This window comes from Carassius auratus, chromosome 2 (genome assembly GCF_003368295.1).
Source record: "Carassius auratus strain Wakin chromosome 2, ASM336829v1, whole genome shotgun sequence".
NCBI classification, from domain to species: domain Eukaryota; kingdom Metazoa; phylum Chordata; class Actinopteri; order Cypriniformes; family Cyprinidae; genus Carassius; species Carassius auratus.
In genome coordinates, this window is record NC_039244.1 from 3,207,888 (window position 1) to 3,223,038 (window position 15,151).

Consider the following 15,151-nt stretch of genomic DNA (forward strand, 5'->3'; position numbering starts at 1 on the left):
GAACAAATAACATTCAACACAAGATGAAAAGAAAACGCTATTAATCACACTTAAGGAATTATTTGTTGCTTAAGAAATCTATAAGGAAGACTTTTAAAAGCTACTGCTAAATTCTTCAAATGTTTGTGCATTTATTTGTCTGAAATCGTTGAATTAATTTTTGAACCAAGACTATGCTTTTGGGATTTGAACTTGCAGAGATATATATTGTTTAATTAAATTGTTTATTAAACACTGCATCAGTTATCCACAGTCTTCATTTAAAAACAAATGTTGAAATATTAACGTCAGACGTGGGATTTGCAAAACTTTAACAAAAAAGTATTTCCCCCGTGTGATATTTTTATAATTATAAATATAATTGGAGACCCAAACCACTTGATAAAACCACTGAAGGATGTAAAATCTTCAATTAAACCGTTGTTCCTCTGGTTGTTGTGACACAGAGACATTGCGACAATTCATTTCCATTTGTAAAAGTCATTTATAATTAATCATTTGAAAGCCTCCAACCATTAAAAGCTTTTTCTGGTGAAGCTGTACCATTATTTAAGTTTTCTAAGTATAACCATAATACAAACCTTACATGTTATATGGGTCATACTGGTTAATGAGCAACCATGAAAGCAAAGTCAAAACCATCAAGAGTCAATGTGAGGCATCGCAACTGTCTGTCAGAAGCTGATAACTGTTATAAGTGAAACATTAATCTTATATATGAAAGTTTTAGGTTCACAGGAACATAAAGTGACTGCACTTTTGAACACTTTTTGAGCTCAACTTCATGTCTGATTTTATGTGCTTATCAGCTGCTGTATTTAAACACTTCAGATATCAGTCCTCATACTGCCCTTATAAAAAACAACCACAAGGACAGCAGATAAAAAGATTTATGGGAAGCAGAAAAAATCTTCAGAAATTTACACAAAACATCAAATGTAACAGACAAGAAAAAGACAAATCACATGAGAAATGAATAAAATAAAAATACAGTAAGTCAACAATTTGAATTTCACAGGATTAAAACCAATATGAAAATATTTTTATATTTAGTTTTAAAAATATTTAAAGAACAGTAAATAATAAATGAAATACTATTGAAAGAGGAAAGCAGATAATAGTATCACCACACTTTATAACCGTACTCTGATATTGATGACAACTGTTAATTCTCCCAAATATTACTTTAAAAAATATATAATTAAGTGAACATTCAAATGGTATTTGCTGTGCATCGCTGTACTTGAATGCATGAACATAGCAATGGAAACTGCATGTGTGAGAAATCAGTCACTGAAAAAAATACAATTAAATATTTACAATTAATATATTGCTTGAAAAAATGAATAATAATAATTAAATAAAAAAACATCAGAATCCATTGCTACTTTTAACTGGCTGTCAATGGAAAATAATCTTTCAAGCTGAACTCAGATGTCTCTGCATCAGGCCTGACTGCCACTAACAGATGCTTGCAGGAACCATCATCCACAAGAGTTCTTTGCCAAGTGTGATGAGAATAAATCCCAAATCAGCACATATTTATTTATGATTAAAAAACAGATAGTTCCAGTACTTGATTCTGATTGGTTGAGCCAAGTTCGAAGCTATAAAAAATTACTGTGATTTTAACGGTAATTCTGGCAACCACAGTTGCCGTATTTTTACAGTTTATTTTACGGATTATTTTTTACAGTGTATTGTAAATTACACCACAAACTTACACCATTGTTTACTTCTGTGTATTGCTCGGCAATCACTTTGTTGAAACCACAACTGTTTCTGAGCAACTACATTGTTTGGTGGAAGAATACTGTTTTTATCAATATCATCACACTTTATTTGCTCTATTTTATTCTGTGAAACCTTACTACTTATGTGGAATAACAATACAATATTTATAAAAGCAATAAGCCCCGTGAAGCTATTTATAACAGCTAAGGGGGTTCAATCAATATCCTTTCAATACAATGCTTACAAAAATTTACAGTTTTGCTTTAAAAAGTCAACATACATAAAAAAAAAAACTAAAATCACAATAATAACAATAACAACAATAGTAATAATTATTTCAACTTAACAACACAAAATAAAATACAGTCTTTCAGTCTTTAAGTTGTCTGTTTATTATTAGAGATGAGTTAATGAAATTAGCAATGCTAATGAAAGAAGATTGACAGTTGTCCCAAAATGTATTATTTAGCATTACTTAAAAAATGTCTAACAATCATTGCATTAAATTAAAATATAATAAACAAGAGTTGTTCATTTAAAGATGCACAAACACACTCTGCAAGCAGATGATTTACATTTGATTTGAAACAACCACAAAAAAACAAAAAAACAAAAACAAATAAAAGACAATGACCAAATAAACATGTTATAAATAAATACATAAATACAAATAAATGTAAAAATTTAATAATTATTTTTAATTTAAATACAAATAAATGTACCTTTTTAATACCTTGACCAAAAAAATAATAAATAATAATTATTATTATTATAATAACAAATATAAAGGCTAAAGAGAGAGAGAGAGAGAGAGAAAGAGAGAGAGAATCAACCAATAAATTAACAAATAAAAATGTATGTCTCATAAATCACAGTGGTATTCGTGTGCCACAAACTTCTGTGTGATTACATCTTGGACAAATCTGTATGCATACTAACATCTACCATTCCACGTTTGATATCTATTTTTTGTCGTCTTCTTCACAGGGAAATTAATTCTGATCTTATGGGGCTGTTAGTGAGATGTATGTGACGGGATGTTTGTGCAAGAGCTGTCCAAACCAAAGTTTTTGTTGATTAAAATCTGATCGGGATGGAGCGGCGATGGCAGAGACTCGGCACTTTGGTTTGCAAAGCTCAGCAAAACAGCAACGAGCAAATGAACACAGAGAGATCCATCGCCATACAAACACACATCTGATATCTGCTCCAGGTGTCCTCCAGTGCTCCAGCGTTACTCACTGCAGAGCGGATTATGGGCAAATAATTTTCAGCTTTAACCCGCTGATTGTCCTCATGAGGGGGATCTTGTTTTATATTTTAGTTCAGTGATGTTTTTTTTTTTTTTTTACCTGAATATGAAATTTTCAACTTGTAATTTTAAGTTTACAAAAATAAGATTTTCAAATTTTATATAAAATAAGTATATTTCCAAAATGTTTTACTCTAAAACTGTGAGAAAATGAAAGCCACACATCTAAACAAATTGTGTTCCAAATTTGACGTTGATATCGCAAAAATGAGCTTGCAGTAAGATTTAGATTGGGTGCAGTACCAAACATTTCCACTAGATGAAATTCTTTATTCCATTCATTTCCAAAGCAGTCATTTTTGACAGCAAGGTGTACAAGTGTTACTATTTTTTCAGGACCATTCAACCTTTTGGTGTGTGTGTGTGTGTGTGTGTGTGTGTGTGTGTGTGTGTGTGTGTGTGTGTGTGTGTGTGTGTGTGTGTGTGTGTGTGTGTGTGTGTGTGAGTGTGTTTGTGTGTGTGTGTGTGTATGTGTTCACATATCAAGTGCCAAAACCTTTACCATGTTTCAAACCATTCCATTAATTAAAAAAATAAAAAATTTGTAAAACAACAACAACAAAAAACTAAAATTCTCTGGTAGAGACACAATCAAAGAGTGATATATTTTACCTTAAATACATCAATATATATTCACAGCATATTGCATCAAAGTAATGCTTTTTTCAAGTGAATAATACTCAATAATTCTGACGATGACAAAGATTTATTAAGGCATTTAACACTTAAGACATAAAGGGGATTAAATTCACTATGCAAGTTTAAGATATTATATTTATCATTTACACACCACTGCTAATGCTTACCAACATACTCAACTCATGACATCACTCTCTTAATGAAGTATCAAACCAACTTTTAAACAATCATTACTTGTTAGTATGTTAAACAGTGTTAATATTTATAAAAAAGTGTCCCTGCTGAAAACACAAACAGAGTTGCTAATGGTTTTCAGATACAATTACAAACCATCAATGGTTAACTATTAACCTCTAACCATTACACCTGCAGTGTGTTTTGGGCCATATATCCCATTAGGCTTTAGTGGTTTTAACATGCTACCAATAGAAGGCAACATATTCCCAACAAAGACCCACAGGGACCAATATAGTCTCCATTAAAACCAATACAATTCCCATTATAGCCTAATCATTACACATTTTGTGAAGGTTTTTATTGTTTTTGTTCAGCAGGGGAGTTTTTTTTTAATACCTTAGAAAAAAACAACACACGGATGTGCTTCCTTAATGGTGGCTGGAAAACAAAGAAATTTAAGATGAAAATGACATGAAATTACCATTATAAACAGACGGCTTCCTGAAACAGTAAGGTCGTTGCTCTCAGAGCTGCTTGTGGTTTGCTAGTACTCAACCCTGTAAAACCATATAGTTTTATAGGCTATAAACCGTATAGCCTATAAAACCAACTTTTTTAAACATTTATCATTAGTTTATGCTAAACAGTGTTTACACTCAAAAATACCTGCGTGTGTATGTGCTGGATTACCTTGATACAGCGTGATCTATTGGATTTTCAGTCGTGTAGTCAAACTTCTTGAACCTCAGATGGGTTTTTTTACTCACAGACAGGATTTATAAGGATGCAGCAGATGTGATGCTTGTCCTTCATGCTTCAACACAATCAATCTGTCCGTTTTTATCGCCCTCCAGTCGTATTTCCTCTCATATCGCTAACAGGCCACTGACTGCCCTCAAACTTTTAACTCAGACTTTCACCTTCTGCCAAGAAAAGCTCATAACAGACGCACAGACGGTCACATTAAGACAATTCATTATGAGAACCCTGATTCATAATCTGTGACCCTGGGAGAGTTCAGATGAGGCGAGGGTGAGATTGATTCTCATTAACTGATGGTAATAAAGATGAACTGATGCCTTCAGTCATCCACCACATCAGTCCCTTCATTATAATTGGAAATTTATTTAAGAAGCCACTGAGTCGCTGTCTTTTAATATCTGCCACATCCAAAGGAAAGGAAAACTTTATTTCATTCCCTAAAAGTGGAGATTTTGTTCTCTGTGATGAGCTCTCTGACTAAATCTTTCTATATATATATATTTATTTATTTTTTTAAAGGGGGGGTGAAATGCTCGTTTTCACTCAATATCCTGTTCATCTTGAGTACATATAGAGTAGTACTGCATCCTTCATAACTCCAAAAAGTCTTTAGTTTTATTATATTCATAAGAGAAAGATAGTCTGTACCGATTTTTCCCGGAAAAACACGACTGACTGGAGGCGTGACGTGTGGGCGGAGCTAAAGAATCACGAGCGCCAGTAGGCTTTTGCGTTGAGAGCGTTTGAAAGCTGTGACTTTACCTTGAGGAAAAAAACATCCAAAACAAACCATGGCTAACAGTCAGATTCAGCCGTTTATTTATGATCCAGAATCAGATCCCGAGGCTGAAACTGAACGACAGCAGCAGCAGCAACGACTCGCTCTGAGCGGGGCTCGAACCCTGGTCTCCGGGAGGGGAGGGTACGCACTAACAAGGAGGCAGAGATATTTGAAGCAGTTTTACTCACCGCCTGCAGTTCCAACACACGATCGTGACCCTTTTTCGTTGGGATTGCATCATCCTTAAGAAATAAACGATACGCAAATCCGTCGTCAAAATGGGCCTTGTTTGTAAAACAAGCATTTTCGAAATGCAGGGAACAAACAAAAACACTTGCACAACTCCGTTGATGCTCTGTAAAAATAAACTCCATCCACTGGTCCCTTAATGCTGTTTTTCTTTGGTAATCTGTGCAGGGTTGTCTTGCCCTGGCAACCAAAAACACACTTCTTTTGTGACATTTGGCGACGCTCTCGCTCTGATCAGTGAAGTCTGTTGTGCTCTCAGTGCTCTGCTATACAGGAGCGCGCGCTCTTCCGGGAGAAGTGCCTAAGGACCCATATAAGGAAATTCCGCTCCATCTAATGTCACACAGAGCCATACTCGAAAAAAACTTTCCGAAACTTGTGACAAACCGGAAGGAGTATTTTTGGAACAGAAATACTCCTTCAAACGTACAACTTAATTTTTGAAACTTTGTCCATGTTAAGCATGGGAATCCAACTCTTTAACAGTGTAAAAAACTCAGTATGCATGGAATAGCATTTCACCCCCCCCCCCCCTTTAAATAGTTTTAGTTAACAATAATAGCCCTGGTATAAAATTACTAAAATGTTTTTTATTTATTTATTTATAATTAACACTAAGTAAAACTTGTTTGTCCATGTGGTCAAAAAACAAAAACAAAAAACAAATTAATTTCCTCATATACTATGTGTGCATCCAAATTGTCTGACATCCTGATTAAAAAATAATGTTTAATTTTAATTTTAAATGTTGTGCTAAATCTATGTAAAATGTGAATAGATTTTGTATCGGTTATTTCCCCCCTTTCATTTATTTATTAGAATTTTCAAACCAAATTAATTCCATCTTTTTACTAAGCTTCCATGGCGACTGCATGAACACAATGATCCCAGTATGCATTTCATATCATTTTTATTGTAAAATTGAAAAAAGAAGAAAGACAGAAAAAGCCCCAATTAGCATAATTTATACATCATGTCAGAAATGATAAACTTAAAGTTCATACATAAATATATAAATAAACCAATGCAAATTATTAAATTCTAATAATAAAAAGAATAAATTAATGACCGAAACAATAAATAGATCACCGTATAATTAAAAACCTATTAAAATATTTAATTGTCAAAGCAGCAAGTTCAAAAGGGAAGATAATGGGACAAAACTGGTCTTTTGTTCTTCAAAAATGCAACAAAAAGGAAGGTTTGCTCCTTTGCACCTCCAGAGAAGGGCTTAAAACTCATCATACAGACGTTACGTGAACGTCTGGTCGTGTCCCACGCTTCCCTTAATAGCATTTAAACATAGATTCATCATTTAGCTTACATCTGTTTGTATATTGTGCTAAGAAACCCTAAGATACACAATCGTCCATAGCAAAGCCGATCCGAGTAGTTTTCTGTCACCGATCCAGGTCTAGTGTTGGTTTCCAGCTCATCTTTAGAGCTGATCCCGGATCAGTCACGACAGAAAACACCGGGAGCTTTTGCGCGACTCCCATTGTACCTGAAAGAAGCGTTCTGTGCTATATATTCCCAACAAATACAGATTTCATTACCTTGACATATATAAAGAGAACCATTCATAGGAATATCATACCAAATAGATTAATCTATAACATCCTAAACCATTTTCTTCTGTACAAAACATTCAGAGTATTGGCTGAAAAAAAAAATCATTCTCAATCAAAGACGCGGGAAAGAAAAGCAAACGTGGATGGAAAGCTTGAGGTTTGTATGTTTGGATGCTGTATGCAGCGTTGGCTCTAGCAGAGGACTATGGCAGTATATAGGGAGTATGAAGGAAGAGGACATGGCTTAGTTCAGGTAGTAACATTGTATGAATAAAAAACACAGTTTGTAAAACATACACCCAAAATAGCCCAGACCCTGAAGAGCATGTCCAGCGAGTCCAAGCGCAGCGCTAGGTTTCCATGATATCCTTACTGCATGATAGCACGCCTAAAAACTATAAAGCGTGACCTCCGCTATTCACCTTGAAGCTTTGACTGTTACCCGAGGAGGTACTGGTTGAAAAGCAAAACCAAAAAATGGTGCATTTTTTTGTTTTCTATGTCTTTTACTACAAAAATGTCTCTCTACATCTCTAGCAATTAGCATGCACAAATGTGATTTAAAGAACTATAGGCAGGGCAAGCTATGAAAGAAGAACTAGTTTTCTCTTTTTTTTGGCAATAAATAGGATAAAAATTAAAGCAGAGCATGAGAATTCATATTTGTACAGAATGTATGAGCCACAGGTTTAGAAACATCCAGACTGAAAATCGTATGTGCCACTGCGTGGATCAGCTGCCGCACGGCTAGGAATGTTCTGCTCTTACGAATGGAAAGGAATGGAATAGTATACACTGCTAAATGCATGCTTCATACTGTTTTTTACTGATTGATTTGTTGATGTCAAATGTACATCTGTGACACAGTATGACACGTTCAAACACACTGAAAAATGATTTTTCAAAGTTGTAAATAAACATTATTGGAGTATGTTAATTTCGGTCTTTCTACCTCAAAACTTTTCATTATTTGTGAAATTTACTTGTGAAGTAAACCAACATCGATTTTTCTTCCAGTATAGAAGTATAAGCTGTTTTTTTTTTTTCTGTAGCGGTCCCAATGCAAAAGTTGAGTGTTGCTGTGGTTGCTAAGTCTTTCTGTGTGAATCAGTGTTATTTTTGTATAATTGTATAATTTCTTTTCAACTTTTTTGAATTAGTATTTATTTTTATATAGTGGTTATATAGGTTTCATTTAAATTTTAGTTAAAGTTTTAGTATTTTTTTCTTTGTTTTTATAATTTTTATGGTTAAAAAAAGCACTTATTTTTAATTAACTACACTAAATAAATTAGGTGTAGAGAGTAAATTTCCAGATAATTACAAATAAACGGCAAGTTACACACTATACTAAACATGAAAATTTGAAGTAGAAAAACGGAAATGTTATTTTCTTGTAAGATGTACTACAATTATCTTAGTTTTATTTACAACTTCAAAAAAGCATTCACGACAGTATTGATTTGAATGCACTGATATGTGTTTGCTAGGGTATTGCTTTGTTGCACACTCAGTATTTAATAAATGTACAAGAAAAAAACAGTATGAGGAGTGTGTTAGTAGGCTTTTCCAAACACATCCATGATCTCACTGGGTCCCGTCTCAGAATGATGATGTCACTCTCCAGTTAGTTTAACAGTTCAGTTCTATAGTATTATAGAAAACGGAATGAATGTAGTAAACAGAAAAGGGCCCTTGAATGTTGATTATAGTGACCTTTCACTGTGATCATCTCATCCTCTAAGAGTTTAATTGAAAACCTGCTCTGTCCCTGATCACTAATTTGAGTTTAGACAGACAGATGGCAGACGTCCCACTGGAGCGATAGGAACTGGAATGTTTGTGCAACTATTAGGCATATATATATATGTGTGTGTGTGTGTGTGTGTGTGTGTTTGAGGACCCTGCTGGACTCTAACTAGTTTTAATGATCCATTGTGTATCACTGATGATAAAAATAAAGTCTATTTTAAGACCGTTACATTTTTTTTTTTTTACATTTATTAAAACATGTTATGATTTTTATTTTGCACTGTTAAATAATTTTTCATGACAATTAAGGGCATTTTTGTCCCAAATTCTCATTAACAAATAAAAATCTCATGATCATTACTAGGAATAAATTTAATTCAAGAATGTATACATCATTCTAGCATTTGTTGTTAACGTATAAACATTATCGTATTAAAGCTATTTATTTTTATTTTGGATATTATTACAGTAATGAGAAAATAAAGCAAATAACAACTGGGAATAATGTCAAGAACAAAACTAATAGTTTAATGATAACTCATAATAATGCTTTTTGCATTGCAGTGATGAGGATTGCATGACAGGAAAATGTGCATATTGTGGAAAATATCAAATGGTCCTCAAAATTGATGTCAAAATGTAAGATTTTTTTACATTTATTATATTTATTAATTGGAGCTGTTGAACATGTTTTCTGGAGATTCTGCCATTTCTAAAGGGAAACCTTTCATAACTGATTCATGTTTTGTGTTGATCCATCAGTCAAAGTAACCATACGGTGATCCAAAACTTTGCTAATTTCTGTCTTGATATTAAAACATGTACCTTGTTTGACCTGTAAAGCACTTAAGATCCACTTTGTCCTCTGAATATTAAGAGTGACACTGACCATTTTCAGGTTTTAGAGTGAAATGTGCTGTCCAGTCATATTAGCTTCAAGAACTCAGATATCCTGACATAACCTCCTAGACGAGAGCTTTTCTCTTATCCTGACAAAATATTAATGGGACAATGGCACAGAGAAAGTATCACTTGTTTTGACTGGAGGAAATTGTGCTTTCATGGCACGTGACACATTTGCATGGTTGGCTGATCATGGCAGGCTGTGCTGAAAAAACCCTGCTATCTAACATTACAGGTTTGGTCCAAAAAGTTCAAACGTTTCTATGGGTCAAAACAACTAAGCATGATGTCAAATTCAACATGAAATGGAATTTTCAACCCAATTTAATTCCATAATTTGCCGTATTTCTAAGAATACATGAATGTATTAAGTATTTGCGACTACCGTATTTTTCGGACTATAAGTCGCACCTGAGTATAAGTCGCATCAGTCCAAAAATACGTCATGATGACGAAAAAAAAACATATATAAGTCGCACTGGACTATAAGTCGCATTTATTTAAAACCAAGAGAAAAAAAATTACCATCTACAGCCACAAGAGGGCGCTCTATGCTGCTCAGTGTAGAGACTACAGGAGCACTGAGCAGCATCTCTGGCAGCATAGAGCGCCCTCTGGCGGCTGTAGATGGTAATGTTTTCTCTTGGTTCATTTCTCTCGGTTCATGTCAAATAAATTTTGATAAATAAGTCGCACCTGACTATAAGTCGCAGGACCAGCCAACCTATGAAAAAAAGTGCGACTTACAGTCCGGAGAATACGGTATGTGCACTGGTGAGTCGTTCAAAATAAGACTAGAAACGTGTATTGCGAAAGATTTTGATTTCATGTTTGACTTTAAAATAAACGTTCCCATGTTTTTTAGTGGTGATGTGGCCTCACTGGTTTGGTTCCAAAGATTTTCACCTCTAAACACTATTTTTCATACATTTTTGTTCCTTTACATCACTTCTCTCTTTTTTTCGCGATCGTTTAGGCCATAAATGTGACCTGGCTCTACATAAGTACTACGTTTACATAGGCATGCACAATACAGTGTAACTATGAGCAATTACGAAGTTCATTTAAGTGTAATCACACATGAAATACCTGAATAAAGCATGAATAAAAGAGAACTACTGTCTTTAAAAGTGCCTTTCAAGGCTATAGAAATGTTCAGAGACTGCTGATCTCTCTGTGTGCTGTGTGTTATGCTGTCATATGATTTGATTTGTCTACTATAAATGTTCGAGAAGGCCCTTCTGGCGAACAGCGTATCAGTGTAAGCCACTGAAACAAATTCAAAGCTTCACTATGGCACGAGTTTAGGCTGTTTGCAAATGAAAGGTTTTCCTGAATTGTATCTTGAAAACAGCCCGATCTCACAATGGAAACATCAGTGCTGCGTGAACCAGCAAAAAACATCTTTCTCTGGCTGTTTTTAACCTAATTTCAGAGGATTCAATATAGAGCCTCAGTTATCTTCATATATGTTCTCACGTGTTTGGGGAACGCAGAACAGAAGTAGCAGGAGCAACAATTCAGTTAAATAGTTTTAAATAGTAATAGTGAATTGCATTAGATTGATTGCTGGGTATTCAGCAGTGTTTTAAACTGACAAACTTAATGTAACCAACACATTAACGGTAAGAAAGATAACATATATGATATAATGTGATAAATAAAAAAAATAAAAAAACATGGATAAACTGACAGTAATGTTAATGTGAGGCTTTTATTTTAACATTAAAATAAACAATGAATAAATGAATGAATGAATAAATAAATAAATAAATAAATAACAAATGAGAGTAATTTTACTCTAAGCCCTGCTGTGTACTTGGTAAAATAAAATAAAATAAAATAAAATAAAATAAAATAAAATAAAATAAAATAAAATAAAATAAATTAAATTAAATTAAATTAAATTAAATTAAATTAAATTAAATTAAAATAAAGAGTAATTTAAATGTAAGCCTTGCGAACTTGGTAAGCTGACACACAAAAAAAAACAAAAAAAAAACAAAAAACAAAAACAAACAAAATAAAACAATAACAAACCAAAGATAACTGAGACTTTATGAAATCCTCGTATCCAACATTAAAACCATCCGTGGAGAGTTTTGGTGGTGAAATTATCACCAGAGTGAGGTTTCCTTGTGAATTTGTTTAGCTCAAAAACAAGAGCCATTGTTTGGCAAAAATATCCATGTGTGGTTACGTGTTTGCTGTGGTCAAATGTTTACAGTATAATGCATGAAATAAATGATATTGCGATGGATCAAATGCCCTTTCTGAAATGAGACGTGGCGATGAACAGCAGGATGTGCCCGACTCAATATCAACACACTTCATAGTCTATAACAATAGCCTAAAATACCCCACTAAACAATCTATCAATATCATTTAGACGGTTTTGCGCCCACAACCAAAGGTTTTCAATAAAACACACCCCAAGTCCCCGTAAACCTACACTATACACCCTGAATTAATTGTGTCTAACTCTTAATTGGCATATTATATGAAGTAGCATGTAAGTCGCGTAAGATAATCGTTCGGTGGTAATATTGTACATGGTTACGGTACCGACAGAGATGAAAAAGATTTGGTCCTCTGGTCCCTATGGGAGAGTTCGTTATACTGCGTCAGTGTCATATACACTTTTCACCGTTAGACCCTCATTATTCCACGCGAGGAAAAGCTACAACTGTCTTTTGATATGTGCATGGGTCCGTCTTTTCTTTTTGCGAACTCTACCAGTCCCAGCCATGCACTGTTCTTCCAAAGTGTTCGGTATATAGCATTTTTCACAAGAGAAAAAAGATTTGAGTTTATTTGTTTTCGTCCTCGTCTCCGCCGTCGCTGTTGTCCCCTCGTCACGCCAGTCTTTCATCGCCATTGAAAACACACGCTTTTGTTAAATGCCATATGCTTCACGAATCTCTCTTATGCGCTTGTTTTTCCACTTTGCTTGCTTCTTTGTGTTGTTTTTTTTTTTGTGTGTGTGTTTAGTCTTTTTTTCTTTTTCATGTGTTAGTTTTTCAAGAAAAGTTTCCATCCGTCAAAACGTCAAGACTACAACTGTTCAAAACCTGCCAGAGAGAGAGAAAGAGAGAGAGATGTCAGAGTTTGACTCGGGAGACAGACAGCAGCAGCAGAGGAGGAAAACAGCTCAGCTTCATGCTGACAGCTTGATACCTGGATGTCAAACCAGGAGCCATCAGACACAGCCGGAGCCGTGTGAAGCTCAAACTCAGGCCTGCGCTCTTGACATCACATTAAATATGATAGAAGCATCCAGAGAGATGACATGATACAGGTGTGCCGATGGATTGCATCATCCACACTCCAGCTTCAAGAAAACATTTGACTCTTTGCCGGAAGAGTTAAGTAGAGAAGTTTGCGGCTTTAAAGGAGAGATCACTTCATTCAGCACAAGCTTTTATACTCCACACGCAGGATGTAGCGATGACACATTTTGATGATAATAATAACTGATTATTATGTCTCATTATGGCCGATTATAATGGATAAGATATATATATATATATATATATATATATATATATATATATATATATATATATATAAATAATTATAATTAACTTTTTTAAATACATCTTTTTATTTGCTTTTTAATTAAGAAAATATCTTGATTTTAATTTTTTTAAATAATAATATTTTAATTAATAAAAATAATATTTTACATTTTTGTTTGAAATATAAAATCATCATCATTGTTGTTGTCAAAAGCACTTGTAAAATCATACATCAAAAAGTTATATAATCATCATTATTATTATTTTTATTATTATCTTAATTATTTTATTTCACATTTTTATAAAAAAAAAATATTAATAATAAAATAACAACAACAACAAACAACAACATTTATAAAAATTTCATTAATTTAAAAACATAAAATTAGTTGTTGTTGGCCTGATATTATTAGCTTGCAGGTCATTACATTAATATTACAGAACTGTAAATTGTACTTAATCTTTAAACCATGCTTTTTCTAAATCATCGCTATCATCAGACAGAATATAAAACATTCGCAAATGAAAACAATCAACTTAAACTGGTCTTTCCACTTGTTTCAACAGTTTGTAGAGAGAAAGGACACAATTGAAACTATTAATGCTGTCTTGTAAAGTAAAAGAACCCCCTCATTTTTAATAAAACGTAAATTAACACTTTATTCAGGCAAGTGAGGTTTTCAAGGGCGACTGTAAATACATTTATATTTAAATTAAAAGAGACAAGATAGTCTCAAGAGATTTTTTTGTATTCATTATAATTATAACTATTTATTTATTTTGGTCTATCCGATTTTTAAAAAATATTATTACATTCCTCACTTCTCAAATGATGGCTACACCTGAGTGTAACTAAACCCTTTACATAAGCCTGCAGTATGTTATGATGGACACCTCTGGTTTATTAAAACGATGCGTGTGCCTACCTCTCCTAATGGCTGAGAGTACACATATGCATCCCTGCTTGTGGTCAGTATGGACGACTGGCATCTTTTGGTCGTTTCAGCTGCACTTTCAAGCGTTTCATGCCGATCTGAAAGCCGTTCATTGCCTGGATGGCAGCCTGAGCGCTGGCGGGGTTATCGAAGCTCACGAAGCCTGCAGTCGAGAGAGAAACAGAGCAACAGAGTCTGAGAGAGACAGTGCTGCTCATGTGTGCGTGTGCTACGAACGTCCAAATTTACTCCTTTTTAATTCATGTGGAAGGAAATGAACAACAACTAAACTGAGAGGACTGAATCAAATTAAACTAATGGGAGAGAGAGGGAGAGAAACGGCTTGATTTCTGCGGAGGGATCTCGTTCCCGAGAGCCACATGTGTAGTCTGAGAAGAATTAATATAAATATATATGATTCCAGACAGGCAAGGCTTTTGGGGTGAGTGAGGAGACCAATAAACCTTCATTAAACTCACTACAGTCACACACACACACACACAAAACATCTAAGTGCTGGCACATCATGGGCTACATTGCAACCTAGATACAAAATCCTAATTTGGCAAACACTTAATGCATGTTAAAATTGGCATAGATAGATAGATAGATAGATAGAGGTGTGTCTTACCGAAACATTTGCTCTGATTGGTGGCTCTGTCCATGAACACCTTTGAGGAGATGACGGATCCGAACGGAAGGAACATCTGCATTAGCTCGTTATCCCCAAACTCCTGTGGCAGGTGATAGATAAACAAGTTGCATCCCTCGGGACCTGAAACAGACATACGCATATTTTATATGCTGTGTGGCAGACA

General features: G+C 34.2%; 1 protein-coding gene across 2 annotated transcripts in view; it reads right to left on the reverse strand.

The window, feature by feature from the left end:
• Positions 1–12,888: 12,888 nt before the first annotated feature.
• Positions 12,889–15,151, reverse strand: part of LOC113112636 (CUGBP Elav-like family member 5) — a 125,760-nt gene continuing 123,497 nt past the window's right edge. Inside the window, exons 10-12 of one of the 2 annotated variants that reach the window (XM_026278375.1) lie at positions 14,965–15,108; positions 14,325–14,496; positions 12,889–12,951 (exon numbers count right to left, since the gene is read on the reverse strand). In XM_026278375.1, the coding sequence (XP_026134160.1) occupies positions 14,369–14,496; positions 14,965–15,108 (272 nt within the window). In that variant the 3' untranslated portion in view covers positions 12,889–12,951; positions 14,325–14,368. The remainder of the gene's footprint in view (positions 12,952–14,324; positions 14,497–14,964; positions 15,109–15,151) is intronic. The other variant, XM_026278386.1, reaches the window with a different exon arrangement.